Source organism: Dissoconium aciculare (genome assembly GCF_010015565.1).
Source record: "Dissoconium aciculare CBS 342.82 unplaced genomic scaffold K489scaffold_15, whole genome shotgun sequence".
NCBI lineage: Eukaryota > Fungi > Ascomycota > Dothideomycetes > Mycosphaerellales > Dissoconiaceae > Dissoconium > Dissoconium aciculare.
Window position 1 is genome coordinate 387,777 of NW_022984965.1, and position 13,145 is coordinate 400,921.

Below are 13,145 nucleotides of genomic sequence, written 5' to 3' on the forward strand. Positions count from 1 at the left end.
TCGAGAAATTGACGCGTCGCAATCGAAGTCCTTCTCGCGGCAATGAGAGCTTTCGTAGATGACTGTGGTAATGTGCATTTGTGCGGAGAGATCAGGAGATTGCACCTTTCAGAGGATGCATGTCTCACGATGGCTCACGTGCTAGCGTAAGTCGAGCCCCCGACCTGGCGCGATGATGTAACCAGTCGCGCCGCCAGGGCTGAATTGACGCCCATCTCACCAACGGTAGTGTGGACAATCATGTAACTACATTCCAGTCTACATTGCTCCCTACATTGCTCCCTACATTGCTCCCTACATTGCTCCCTACATTGCTCCCTACATTCTTCCGCCTCTGATATTCGTCTTTCGGTAAAGGCCCAACAGCCGATTGACGAACGTTGCGCCTCAAACTCGAGACGAACAATCCAGAAACCAGATCCACCTCACCGTAACCGGGCCCGACATCATGCGAGCATAGCGGCAATGTTCACTTCAGCTACTCCTTTCCAGTCTTGTTGATCGCGACACTCTCATACTCCTGGAACGATCCCTGCCTTCTGTCGCTCTACTCCACAAAACCCTTGCCCCAGTTTTACTTCCTTTCTGAAAGATTCACAATGGTCGAGTCCGACTACAACTCCACCGCGCGAGCGCTGGCCACTCGCATCGAGGACGACACCGACGGTCCAACCCTGCCGATTCACCACAGCCCCAACTCCGAGTCGCCGCTATGGTCACGACGGTCACGCGACTCCGTTCGCGGAAGCACACATGATAGACGAAGGGCCGGTCAGAATAGATGGATTCAGAGCGCTTTGATGGTGCAGAGACATGCGTTACAGACGTGGTACCACTTGACACTGCTACAACAGGTGGGCGTCGTTTTTGCGGCGGTTCTATTTCTCGTCCTGGGGATCGTAGCAACGGTGTTTCGACATGAGCTCTTCCACGCCCTGGGCCGTGCCGCACATAAATGGCGGGAGATGCCTGCTGGTTGGCTGATCCTGTGGGTCCTGACCTTTATAGTGTCCTTTCCACCCTTGATTGGCTACTCGACCCTGGTCACAGTAGCGGGTGTTGTATTCGGCATGCGAGGATGGTTCATCATCGCATCTGCCACGATTATCGGATCAACCTGCTCCCTAGTAGTCTCAAGGACACTGCTCAGGGACTTCGTTGGCAAAATCACCGCCAAAAACAAGCAATTCGCCGCCCTGTCCCTCGTCCTCAAACACGATGGTCTCAAACTCCTCTGTCTGATCCGCTTATGTCCCCTCCCCTACAGTCTTGCCAACGGCGCCATCAGCACAATCTCCACCGTCACCTGGCCAAACTTCATGCTCGCAACCGCCATCGCCTCCCCCAAACTCCTCCTGCACATCTTCGTCGGCTCGAAAATCGGCGAGCTCGCTGAAGAAGGCGACAAGATGGATACCAAAACTCAAATCATCAGCTATCTCAGCATCGCCGTCGGTATGCTCCTCGGTGTGGGTACCGGCTACCTCATCTATATGAGAACCGCTGCGCGCGCCAAAGTCCTCGAGGCTGAGGAAGCGGCTGCTATGGCGGGAGCTGGTCGGGACAGCGCCGATGATGGGGCTGAGTATATCGATGATCCGATGCTCCGTGAACAGATTGATACGCTGCGTGAAGAAGATGATATCTCATTACATCAGACTTCTGATCGCCGTGCTGGTGGAGGGAACCATACGTATCGGGACGAATTCACGGACGATGAGGATGCGGTTGAGCAGGACGCTTTTGATATTGGCGGTGATGAGGACGATGAGGATGCGGTTGATAACGATGATAAGTCAAGCAATAGAGATTCATGAGGATTGGCTAAACGGGAAACTTGGATTTATATACCGTATTAGATTATTTACCCTCGTCATAGAATCTGTAGAAGTTGTCCAACCTCGATTCAATCGACTGAATTAATTGAGGAGTATTGTAAGCTCGGTTTCGTGGACAGCGGTGCAGATATCAGCAATCTACAGCACGATTTGATGAAGCTATCTCTTGTACTCAAACCCCAAGAAACTAGACAAGGAGCAACTGTGTCACACTGCCCTGAGATGTGATGCATCACCACCCTCTAAGTGCCTCCCTTAAGCCCCCGATGAGCCTACGCTTCTTCCCAGAATCCGCGTCGCTGATCACACTTTCAACCACACGCTCCATCTCAACCATCGCCGCAGCAGGAAATGTAAGAGTCTTGAAATCAAGATTGCGGGACGACAAGCTCAAGCGCAGCATGCAAGCTTTCTCGTTGATAGCCTTGGACTCGATTTCGAAGAGCAAGGGAAAGGCGTATATTTTCAAGTGCGCGATCAAATGGCATACGACCTGTTCGGGCGGGATGCTTTCTAGTGCTAGATTTGCTGTTCGCGTGCGAGGAACGCTGCAAGGGAGAAGGCGAGGATCGGTGGATTGTTTGCTTGTGATGCTGGTTGTGGGGTGGCCAACAGAGGGGATATGCAGCGTAGGTTGTGCGATGGGCTCGGTGGTAGGGAGACCACTGCCTGAAATTGGGAACTCGCAGTCATCCCTGTGTTGCGGAAATAGATCGATAGGTATCCGCATGTTTGAGGTTGGTGAGGGCCTAATAAGCACACGATTTGCTTCTTGCATGGAGCGGCCCGTCAGAGGCAGGGTGTTTTTCAAACGTCCTCGCTCAGGATAGTATGAAGCGTTGGAGGTCGGTGATGATCGGCCAGACCTCTCGTGTCCTGCTCTGGGCGCAGTGCCGGCATTGGCCACGGTGTTTGGGACAAACGGTGATATGGAAAGATGCGTTTGCTTGTAGCGCTGAGCAGGTCCCTGTGCACTCTCCTTTCGAAATTTGCAAATTGCACTGCTCTGCGATCTCTCTGAATATCCGGTTGAACCTCTGGCTCTTCGGCGATTTGCTTGACTCTCAGGTCGAGTAAAGGAGGGTATCACTTGCGCCGGACGCATGCCTTTGCCTTGGAGATGAGTTCCTTCCGTACTCGCTGGTGTCCCCAGTTGTTCATTGTGGGCCCACCTTTGTGTTAGTCGAGACACACCATCACGATCGCGAGTCACTGTGGGCACGTGGAAATCACGGACGGAGGTCTCCCTGATTTCGGAGACAACGTGTGTCGGAACAATCTGCGCATTGTTCAATCCATAAGGGTGTATCGTGGAATGGGCCAATCGCGTTGGCGATGAATTCTGCGGCGTTAACAGTCCTGTAGATCGTGCATCGTGAGCAGGCAATGATTCGTAATGCCTGTCGGACACTATCTTTGACATTTGTGCGCGAGCATTCAGCTTTGCAATATGCCAAGGATTTGTTTGCGATCGACCTCCACGAACTGTCTGGGGGCTATCTTGCGTTGTACGTGCGTGCGAAAGCTGTAAAGATGCTGAGTCTGGAATTGAGCGACTTTTGTCAATATTAAGCATGAAGTGGTATGACATGATTTTTGCTCGGTCGAATCACGCAAATATCAGCATGCCGCAGATTTTACGACTCACCTGCCTCAGCATTGCCTTGTCTGTGCACGAAGCCATTGGCAGATACGGGTTCACAGGGCTCTGCGCTTTCAGGTCTTGCGTCGCTAGCAGGGTACACTGATTGGAAGAAAGTCGTCACCATTGACAGAATTGCAGAGGGATCCTCAAAAAGTACGTCATCCTTGGACGGCTCTACATTGATGTCGTAAGCACCTTGTGGGCATGCAATGCCGAGCTGGAGAAAAGGGCTTTTGACGCCACGGAGCGTAGCGGACTTGCCTTTCTTCAACGCATCATGGAAGCACTCCACAATTTTGCGGAGTGTGCCTCTGCTCGACGAGACGGGACGATGATCAATGGAGATAAAGGAGCCGAATCCACCAACCTTGGAAGCGTCGGCGTCGCAACGAGGCAACACAGACGAGAATACGAAGCCGTCCGACTCAAAGCTTCGCGCAATACATTGCGATGCGCAAGTCAAACCTACAATTTTTGAGACAGCTTGCATAGCGGCCGTGTCGCCTTGGAGCTGAGGAGCATAGATCCAATCACCGTGAACGGAGGGGGACTTGATGACTTTGAGCGAGAAGCGAACTTGCGGTCTAGCTAGCGCATACTCCTGTAGCATCTTCTTGACATGCTTGAGGGTAGTGTCGGCGTTCTTGATCGCCGACTGCCGACGAACAGGATTGACCTGGAAGAAGTCGGAGATTCGTGCAAGCGTGCCCACGGGCGAAGATACGTTACGCTCATCTTGTATGTCGCCATTCCGAGAGAACTTCAACTCGACAGCAGTTGGCTCGCCTTCAACGCGCGTGATCATCGTCAATAAACCGCTGAGCTGAGCAGCACTGGCCAAAGCCTCGCCGCGAAAGCCTAGCGAGGAGCCTCCAAGCAATCGCAAGTCACTCTCGTTGTTAATCTTGCTTGTACAGTGAGGTTTCGCGATGAGCCGGCGATCCTCTGGCGGAATACCACAACCATTGTCGCGAACCTGTACAATGTCCAGAGAGTTACGACTGATCTCGACGGTGACAGAAATTGCTCGCGCGTCGAGCGCGTTGTCCACGAGCTCCTTGACTGCAGCGACAGAAGTAGCGAGGGCTTGAGAGGACCCGAGGTTCTTCACGACTGCAATTGGCAATTCCTCGATTACCATTGTGTCTGCCGTCAGATTGTCTCTTGGCCCATGAAGGAAGGTGCAAATAGACGCAAGCAGCCAATTCATGCAAGGGAAGCGCGACGCGTTTAGCGCGTGTTTTGGGTTCGAATGACGCAAGTGGGGCTGATGATGTGATTCCCTGTACACTGTAATCAATCACATCAGCATGCATGTCGGTACAGTATATAGAAGCTGTGAACGTTCGATAAAGCTATAAGTATCGCTTCTCTTCATTCAACAATCCTGTACATTTAATCCACACCGTCAGCCTCAATTCCGCCACTTTGCAGTAAATCTCAAACATGGCGCTCAATCCTAAATTCGCCGGTCAGCGATTCCTTGCATCCGGATCGCCAAACGCGGTCCACACGATTGAGTTGTGTAAGCGATGCCTACGACTTCATTCAGAATGATACTGTGATATTGACAATTCTTCGAGTTCTCGATTATGTTTGTCCAGTAAGTTTTCAATCACCATATCGTTCCGCTCTCAATGCTGAAAAGTGGTAGTTCTCCAGGAAGATGTTCGACACCGTGTACGACCAGGTGTTCCCGACCGTGAAGGCCAAATGGGGTGACAAGGTTCAATTCATCTTCCGACAGCAGATTCAGCCCTGGCATCCGTCTTCAACCTTGGTGCATGAAGCTGGCGTAGCAGTGCTGCAAACTCAGCCTGAGAAATTCTGGGATTTTAGCAAGGCTCTATTTGCTAAGCAGACCGAATACTTCGACGCCAATGTCGTTCACGAGCCGCGTAACAAGACCTACGAGCGACTCGCTAAGCTTGCCGGTACCGTCGGACTTGACGACAAGAAGATTTATGGTCTTCTCGAGATCTCAGATAAGCCAGATGCTGACGGAAATACCAACAACGGTAACAAAGTCACCAACGATATCAAATTGTTGACGAAGGAAAGTCTCACGGAAAACGTCAGTCACGTATGGTCACTGACTCCTCAATAGGCTACTCGTCTTCAAGGCGTACACGTCACACCCACCGTCCTTTTCAATGTGAGCTAACCCTCTGGTTGCCGATACAGGGTGTTGAGGCTGACGCGCAACTTCAGGGCAATGTCGAGAACAGTATCTCGAGCAGCTTCTCCAAGGCCGATTGGGAGCAATGGCTGGAGAAGAACATCGCTTGACTTCCAGAGCAGCAGTCTACCGTGCGTGCTTCGCTTTGAAATTTGTAAAAAGAGTGGTTCGACCGGCATAGTTGTTGACGGACCCCAATGATAAATATGTTCTGCCATTGTTTGTGGACGAGTTTCAGAAGGATGTCACTCGGTTTCAGAGCGGATGTCGCCGACCGAGAAAAATTTAAAAAAAAGTAAGATCGAGCCTTGGCCTGGATCACACTCAGCGAGTGTGGCAGTGATAGGAATAGCCGAAGGCGGGGCTCGAACCCGCGACCTTGAGGTTGTTCTCTCGATGATAAGAGCCACACGCTCTACCGATTGAGCTACCCCGGCAACAATGGATGGAATACTAGTTTGCCTAGGTCAGATTATGTAGATCATGGCAATGCATGCCATGACTGACGTCGATACGAAAATCTGTCCAACAGCCCATCTGCGCAGTGATCTAGCCTCTTGGACCATAGTCGCTGATCTCTCATGAGCTCGAGTCGGAATCAAACCGTAAATTTGGGACTTCGCAGTCAAGTTGGTTGCCTGGCATCGAGTCAGAGCGTGAGGTAAACGTGGTATGATGCCTCTGTCCGAATGGTCGATGATTCGCGTAAATGACAGCGGAATGTCAATGATTATCCACAATAATGACCCGCGGGAGTTCACAGTCAAGGACGATGGATCAAGTGTTGTTGTATACTGTGCAATGATCAATGACTTCAAAAACAACAAAGGGGCGTGGAAGAAGTTCAGATGAATGCATGCACGAGCCAAAGGAGAGGAAGGAACACACACCTACCCCAACCCTATTGCCAGTATAACCCTTGCCAGGTTTCCAATAACCTCACAACAACATTTCCTCGTCACGAGTAGATAATCACCTGTAACGAACACGTCAATTGCTGACACGTGCTACATGAGTAGAACACATCAACATGGCTATCGCCCTCAGGTGACCTGGATACGCAAAGTGGGCATGGCTCTTGTGACTGACGCAGCAAGATGTCCCGTCTGGACGTCGCAAAAACCTCGAGGGTCGTGTTGGAAGTTCCACTTGTCTTTCAGGAGATGACGATGAATGAACTTGTCACCTGTGGCAATCCTCCCGACAAATAGCACGTGTCAATCAGGATCTGGACGGCAAGGTTGAGTTTCTTCACAAGCGACATTCTGCTGAGGTAGCCAGTAGGTGTTGCAACCATCATTCACTTCTCATCTTGCCATTGCACGAGCCTGGTGCCAGCCTTTCCGCAATCACTTTGCAGGAAGCCTACAGACCGCCGATCACTTATCTTCACTCATCTGTCTTGGAAATATCGCCATGATAAGATCATACCATGTTCATCTGCTTTCGCGACACCACATGCGCGCTCACACCCATTGCATCACCAACCTCTTTGTCACATAAGTTCCCCGACGAGATCGTCACAATCAATCATTTGTAAACATATCCATCGCTAGTAGTCATGGCCCCGAAGAGCAATGTAGCGCAGAAGACTACGAAGAGAAACTCGATAGCCCCTGGATCTAACAAGAAGATGCTCAAAAGACCCGACTCTGTCCAAAAGACCACACCAAGAGCGATTACAGCCAAGAAAGAGATGCTCAAGCTTGCTGTCGAGCCGGATGGTCAGACGACTGTTGACGTGTTCCATGAGAGAAGCTTGGCATCAGCCAAGGCAAGTAATCTGGCTCACATGTGGTGAACTGAAAGCTGACGTTGTCAGTCAAGGCGCCCAAAGGTAGTTGCTTCACTCATACCCTCAGGTTGCAAGCAGCGGACCCATTCGCTCTGTACAAGACAATCGTCATCGAAGACGGACCATACAAGAATTGCCAAGCGATCTTGGTTCAGACATCATGCCAATTTCCATTCATGAAGCTTCCCGAAGAAGCACGAATCATGGTGTATCGTCATTATTTCCAGCCATCGGACGAAGGCATCGTGATCGAAGCGAGGCGCAGATGCAATCAGGAGGTCTATGCCAAGAAGTATGCAGCAGGCAGCAAGAATCGAGCAGCACTCCTAGCAGTCAACAAGGCTGTCTCGCAGGTGGCCGTTCAGGTTCTTTACGAGCAGTCAATCAAATTCGAAACAACACAATACCTCCTGGAATTCCTTTCACAAGTCCAACCTTCCGTCAAGTGCAGGCTGCGCCACATCAAGATCAAGCAGTATCAGAAAAATAATGCCAGAACTGCCCTCAATCTATTAGTCGAGGCAGAACGTATCGAGAGCGTCACGATCGAAAGCGGGATTGCCAGTGATGGGGATGTCAAGAGAGCTGCCAAGACCTTCCACATGGACACCTTCAAGTTCCTTGAAGCCATGGCCGCTCGCCACGGCAAGAAGGAAGCCGATCTTAACGGTGTGTTCAAGTTGGGCAAGATTGCGCTCGCCATCAAAGACGGCGGCAAACTTTTTCAATGGTCACCGGATAAAGTCAGGGAGTTCGAAGTCGCCGTGATTGCCAAAATGAAGTGAGGCCAACACCTAGACCTTCATCCTTCTGTGATTAGTGAACCATTCGATCGGAACGATTGATGAAGCGAGACGAGTGTGCTGACCATCAGCCAGGTCGGAAAGCTTTATCGGATGGGTTTGTGTCTGTGGGTGTTTCGTACGTGGACATTCTTGCACGGAGGTTTTGTCAATGCGGCGTCAGGAGCAGGATCGTATCTGGGACCATCTCTCCCACGGCGGAGCAGAAATGCTTGCAGCACTCTAAATGTGCTTCTGTGATGCAGCTAATTCAAACGTGGGATTACTTCGACACTTCAGATGCGGAAAAAATGCATGAATTATCCAAAAGGGGAAATATCGAATGATAGCGGAAATGTAAATTGACCTGTACAATCCCCACATTGCCACGTAAATGAAGTGCCTGGTAGTCGATACAACGCCGTCAATGCCTTCAAAGGCAGACACCCCCCATGAACGAAACTCCTTGCGTTCCCAGAACTCGATCATGCGAAGTCAGCTAGTTCATGAATAAAATCCTCCACGCTGGAAGTGTTCAACTGTCGCCGGCAAGTCTCCACCATGGGCAGCTTCTGGCAAAGGCTTGGAGGGCTTCATCACCTCGACCTTTTCTTTGGCAGGTACTTTCAAAGAATTGGCTCGGGTGACATCGAATGTGCTCGCAGTCATGGTGTTGACTCGCGAGTTGGGTTCGCTCAGCGGAGCGGCGTGCGCAGCGATTTGTGCTTGCGGCCGCCTTTGAATGGTCTCAAGATAAGGTGAAGGGAGATAGCCAACACCGCCGTCACGAGCTCGGCAGCGCCACCAATCAGACGGCTGGCCAGCGGGATCTGTTTTGGAAAGAACAGCAACGAGATCGCCCTTCTTTACAACGATGTCAACGCCCTCCTGGAATTGTTGACCAGGCTGAGCTTGCGGGGCATAGTCGTAAAGCACGCGACAGAAGTCGAGCTTGCTGGGATCAATTGATTGCGGTTGTCCATCAAGCCCGGCAGCGCCAGCTGCTAATTGCCGTTGCTGCTCTGCTTCTTGTGATGATGCGAGTGACTTAATCAGTTTGCCCATCAGATAAGGCAGACCGAAGACTGCCAACACGAAGAAAATGAATGGTTTCCGGCTAGGTTTTGCAGGAGCGCCGTCGGGACTAGGTGCACCAGTGAAGGCGGCGAAGTTTGCTACTGTAAGGTCTGTTGAAGAAGCTGGCGGTGGTCGACCGGTGAGTTTAGCCACAGCGGCGCGGAACCACCGCATCAGGGCGAAGATGCCCAGTATCGAGCCCATCGTCTGGCGGAGGGTACCGAGCTGTTCGGCAACACTGACCATGGCGAAGAAAGATGAGTGTGTGGCCATATAGGTGCTCTCCAGCATCTGCGCGAATCCTCCGAAGGCGCCGACAATGCTCTCAATCATCTGGAACGTGGCCTGGGTGCTGTTGCTGAACGTCTGTGTCAAGCTCTGCTCGCCGTTTGGACCGTACATGCCCGGCCCTGCGCCGTACATGCCGCCTCCGTATCCTCCCATGCCACCATATCCGCCGCCGCCGTACATGCCTCCGCCGTACATTCCCCCCATGCCGCCCATACCCCCGAAACGACTGTAGGGCGAGCTATATGATGACATTCCGCCATAAGCTCCTCCGTATGGAGAAGAGTAGGCGGATGTCCGGTTGTAAGGAGAAGAGTAATTTGATGCAGTGCGCGCGGCGACCGAATTCAGCGCGTCTGTCCGCGGAGGAAGTGCTGGGATAGCACCAGTAGAATCTGTCATTGTTGAGATCGCGGCAGTTGATGATGACGCTGCTGTCGATGTCGGAAAGGATGCTATCGATTTGTATGTCAGTTATCGAACCTTGCGATGTCTGCATCGACACTCACCACCCGCGCCACCTATGGCTGCTCTCTCCCACGGCTTTGGTGGTGAGCCTCCTGCGGACATGTTGTCGCGAGTTGTCAACGATGAGCCCCCAGCAACGTTCCCGCGAGTGAACGCGCTCGACACTCGTTTGTTTTCGTCGACGTGATGGTGTTAGTGAGGGTGAAGTTTGGGTCGAGTCAAGGCGACGTTCTCGGGTATGAAAGTCTGGAACGAAACGGGCGATAGCGCTAGCAGCCCTGAGGTTGTTATGTCATCGACTTTGCGACGACGCTCCACACAGTTCTGCGGGCAAGCTGGCGATCGTCGTGTCGTCAGCGTAGGTCTTAAGGACAGAGAGAGATGCACTCGGGGTTGCAATCACGTTTGGTGGTGAGTTGACAATCGTGCGCATGGGGTCAGGTCAATACGGCAAAAGAGAAGACCGCTGAATCGACGCGACCGAGCGTGGCCGCGGAGTCGAGTTTGGGGGCTTCAGAGGGGATCCTTGTACTGTACGGCAAACATACTCCAGCACACAGAGCCGCAGTACAGTAGAATCAAGGGAAAGAGACGGCGTAATTTCTCGTATCATTCTCGGCCTTGGGCGAAGGCGTCCTCCTTTGACCTGGCGGGAGAAGTGCCTCGGCTCACTTCACTCATGACTGTGCACGCCACTCGGCCGGACTGACGGCTTATGTGTGAACTGTATGGTATGCAGTAGAGTCATCCTGCATAATGACTACTGCATACTATTGAATACAGCAATACTATAGTCGGAAGATCGTTGCGATGGTAGTGGAGATGGCAACAACAGTCCGTAGGACGAACGATTGCACAAATCATGTGTCGCGTACAATTACACACGACAGTTCGGCGATGCGACTTCTGCTCGCGAACGATATGATGTTGATATTACGATCAGTTGATAATGCTTGTCCGTTTGCCTGGTCTGTGGACTTTGCTTTCATTGGTCGGAAGCATCTAGCAGTCCAGACATGCAACATAATGAACTTGATCTTGTGGCAATCGTTCCCTTGGACACGAACACGGATACCCTTCTCTGAAAATTAAAAATCAAATTTCTGAGATTGGAAAAAAAAAACAAAGTACATGATCAAAGTCAATCGCCCTCACGCGACGTGCATATCTCTGTTGCGCTGTCCAGCAGCATCAGTAGATGCGCGCCCGGACCGGGCTTTGACGGAAACATAAATTCGCAGGAATAAGGGCCGATTTAGTGACCGAGCGCGAACAAAGATACACCGGCAATGGCGCTCATGGTGTCTTTAATCAAGTTAGTGAGGAGGTTATCGGCGATGTTGGCGCCGAAGGATGAGTCGTTGTTGTCGAGGATCTTGATGTGGATGTTGTTGTCGTTCATGATCAGGACAGCCTTGATGGTGCCGGTGGTCGGTCGAGCAAAGTAGTTGCTGTCACCACCCTGGACGTTGCCGTGTAGAGTGCTCTTGCAGCGGGTGTCACCGGGCATCAAGACCTCGAAAATGTCAAACTCGCCACAGCCGGTGGTCCAGCACGAGCAATCCGCAGGTCCGTACTGCAGAGTCCGGGGGATCTGGGCGTTGAGGAGCCAGATGGCAGGCATGTTCACTGGCTTGTAAGGGCTGTAGCTCGTCTGACCATCGTCAGGCATGCCGAATTCGAAGAAAAATGCCTTGTTGTGACCGCCGAAGCCGTGGTATGCAACACTGCCATCACGGTAGTAGCCACAGTCCGCATCGTTCGCCGCGCACTTCTGGTCGCTCATGATGATGATCTCATCGTCCGAGGCCAAAGTGGTGTCGGCGAGGGTCTGAGGTCCTGAGGCGCCGTTCTTGCCATCAGAGCTGGCATATGAGAGAGAGTTACCGAAGGTGGTGTCGAATACGCCAGATCCGGAACCTCCGTGGTGGTTCAGGAACGTGAGACCATGGGAAGTACCGCTTGCAGAGTCATAGTAAGCCTGACGAGTCCATCCTCCCGCGGAGAGCCCACTATCGTCAGAAGACGGCGCGGTGTATGCCGGAGCAGCAGCAGTCGAGGTTTTGGCAGTTGCCTGTTGCGCGTCTCCGTAGTTGGCCGGGGCAGCAGCATTGTTCGCGGGAGCAGCGTAGGCGGCGGCGGTTGGGGCAGCAGCGGCCGCACCACCGTTGTAGTTGTTGACCCAGGTCTGGACGACTCCGTTGATGGTCGCGGTAACAACGTCACCACCAGCCGGCGCGGTGGCTGCTGGCGCATTTCCTCCAGCGAAATCATTGGCCCAGCTTTGAACAATGCCGTTGATCGTCGCTGTAACGAAGTCACCCAATCCGCGCTCCTCTTTGGCAGGGCTAGGGGCACGAGCATGATGAAGGTGTTCGTGAGCGTGACCATGGCCATGTGCGTGGCGGCGCTGATGAGTGGAACGACGAGAGTTGCCCTTGGCGCTCGGGGTGTAGTAGCCGAATTGTTTGAGCTTTAGTGGTCCACGGAAGTGCATGGAGACCTGTACACAGCCAGCGTTAGAAATTGGTTCAACCGCGCCCGAATCTTCGCGCACGGCATCAAACTTGACGTAGACGTACCTCCTCGTTCAAAGGCGACAAAGGACCAGAGTAAGCGAAAGGAGTGCTCGAGCAGACACCGTTGGAGGGGTTCATGCTGGTAATTTTCTTGTAGCTGGCGGCACTTCCAACGCCGGTATAGGAGATGGCCTTGACCTCCGAACAGTACCAGTTGTCGTGGCCATCTGTAGCGCAACCCGCATCGGCGGTGACCACCGCAGCGAAGAGCGCCGCTGAAATGATTGAGTATCTCATGTTTGGTGAATGAAGTCCGCCCGTGGTAGTTATGTGGGTGTTGATACTGCCTCCTCAACTCTCTGAGCGAGTGAGACGTGAACTGCGGAAGATCGACTTCCTTCAAGCCTGAAAAGAACGGACGGCGATGAAGCCTGAAATGAGCGACTTGTTGGTCAGGTTGGAGCAATAGTTGTGGAAAGAAGAAGAGAGGAGTGGCGGACAAATGAATACGTAGAGCAATCACATCAGGCTCGCCCATGCGGCTTTCCTCCAGT

At 52.3% G+C, this 13,145-nt stretch overlaps 8 protein-coding genes and 1 non-coding gene across 9 annotated transcripts; 3 read left to right on the forward strand and 6 right to left on the reverse strand.

Moving 5' to 3' along the window:
* The first annotated feature begins 255 nt into the window (after positions 1–255).
* K489DRAFT_384444 (uncharacterized protein) lies at positions 256–1,996 on the forward strand. The gene has a single exon (XM_033605857.1). It carries the CDS (start codon positions 600–602, stop codon positions 1,815–1,817), a length of 1,218 nt encoding a protein of 405 aa, XP_033455977.1. The 5' UTR covers positions 256–599; the 3' UTR covers positions 1,818–1,996.
* Positions 1,997–3,733, reverse strand: K489DRAFT_84197 (uncharacterized protein). The gene has a single exon (XM_033608974.1). It carries the CDS (start codon positions 3,427–3,429, stop codon positions 2,071–2,073), a length of 1,359 nt encoding a protein of 452 aa, XP_033455978.1. The 5' UTR covers positions 3,430–3,733; the 3' UTR covers positions 1,997–2,070.
* K489DRAFT_364083 (uncharacterized protein) lies at positions 3,476–4,632 on the reverse strand (the record flags this gene model as incomplete). Its single annotated transcript, XM_033602691.1, has 1 exon — positions 3,476–4,632. The coding sequence occupies exon 1, from the start codon at positions 4,622–4,624 to the stop codon at positions 3,476–3,478; it is 1,149 nt and encodes a 382-aa protein (XP_033455979.1). The 5' UTR covers positions 4,625–4,632.
* Positions 4,633–4,850: 218 nt separating this feature from the next.
* On the forward strand, positions 4,851–5,969 carry K489DRAFT_384445 (thioredoxin-like protein). Its single transcript, XM_033605858.1, has 5 exons — positions 4,851–5,008; positions 5,067–5,086; positions 5,138–5,539; positions 5,591–5,638; positions 5,695–5,969. The coding sequence occupies exons 1-5, from the start codon at positions 4,930–4,932 to the stop codon at positions 5,770–5,772; spliced, it is 627 nt and encodes a 208-aa protein (XP_033455980.1). The 5' UTR covers positions 4,851–4,929; the 3' UTR covers positions 5,773–5,969.
* K489DRAFT_384447 (uncharacterized protein) lies at positions 5,627–6,340 on the reverse strand. Its single transcript, XM_033605859.1, has 2 exons — positions 6,170–6,340; positions 5,627–6,115 (listed from the first exon to the last, which is right to left on the reverse strand). The coding sequence occupies exons 1-2, from the start codon at positions 6,226–6,228 to the stop codon at positions 5,908–5,910; spliced, it is 267 nt and encodes an 88-aa protein (XP_033455981.1). The 5' UTR covers positions 6,229–6,340; the 3' UTR covers positions 5,627–5,907.
* On the reverse strand, positions 6,013–6,099 carry K489DRAFT_t59. The gene has a single exon. It is a non-coding gene; the product is annotated as a tRNA-Lys (tRNA).
* An 883-nt stretch (positions 6,341–7,223) lies between the features above and the next one.
* Positions 7,224–8,242, forward strand: K489DRAFT_404684 (uncharacterized protein; the record flags this gene model as incomplete). Its single annotated transcript, XM_033607129.1, has 2 exons — positions 7,224–7,440; positions 7,485–8,242. The coding sequence occupies 2 exons, from the start codon at positions 7,224–7,226 to the stop codon at positions 8,240–8,242; spliced, it is 975 nt and encodes a 324-aa protein (XP_033455982.1).
* A 191-nt stretch (positions 8,243–8,433) lies between these two features.
* K489DRAFT_384449 (uncharacterized protein) lies at positions 8,434–10,235 on the reverse strand. The gene has a single exon (XM_033605860.1). It carries the CDS (start codon positions 10,004–10,006, stop codon positions 8,744–8,746), a length of 1,263 nt encoding a protein of 420 aa, XP_033455983.1. The 5' UTR covers positions 10,007–10,235; the 3' UTR covers positions 8,434–8,743.
* A 1,197-nt stretch (positions 10,236–11,432) lies between these two features.
* On the reverse strand, positions 11,433–12,807 carry K489DRAFT_293708 (uncharacterized protein; the record flags this gene model as incomplete). Its single annotated transcript, XM_033600258.1, has 3 exons — positions 11,433–12,157; positions 12,302–12,575; positions 12,655–12,807. Coding segments are annotated over 3 exons (1,152 nt in total), but the record flags the coding sequence as incomplete, so codon positions are not given.
* Positions 12,808–13,145: the final 338 nt, after the last annotated feature.

Coding starts and splice junctions, on each gene's coding strand:
- K489DRAFT_384445 (XM_033605858.1), top strand. CDS start 4,930: ATGGCGCTCAATCCTAAATTCGCCGGTCAGCGATTCCTTGCATCCGGA. Junction 5,087..5,137: donor TTCTCGATTATGTTTGTCCA/GTAAGTTTTCAA, acceptor GAAAAGTGGTAG/TTCTCCAGGAAGATGTTCGA. Junction 5,540..5,590: donor ATATCAAATTGTTGACGAAG/GAAAGTCTCACG, acceptor ACTCCTCAATAG/GCTACTCGTCTTCAAGGCGT.
- K489DRAFT_384447 (XM_033605859.1), bottom strand. CDS start 6,228: ATGGTCCAAGAGGCTAGATCACTGCGCAGATGGGCTGTTGGACAGATT. Junction 6,116..6,169: donor GGACAGATTTTCGTATCGAC/GTCAGTCATGGC, acceptor TAGGCAAACTAG/TATTCCATCCATTGTTGCCG.
- K489DRAFT_384449 (XM_033605860.1), bottom strand. CDS start 10,006: ATGACAGATTCTACTGGTGCTATCCCAGCACTTCCTCCGCGGACAGAC.
- K489DRAFT_84197 (XM_033608974.1), bottom strand. CDS start 3,429: ATGTCATACCACTTCATGCTTAATATTGACAAAAGTCGCTCAATTCCA.
- K489DRAFT_384444 (XM_033605857.1), top strand. CDS start 600: ATGGTCGAGTCCGACTACAACTCCACCGCGCGAGCGCTGGCCACTCGC.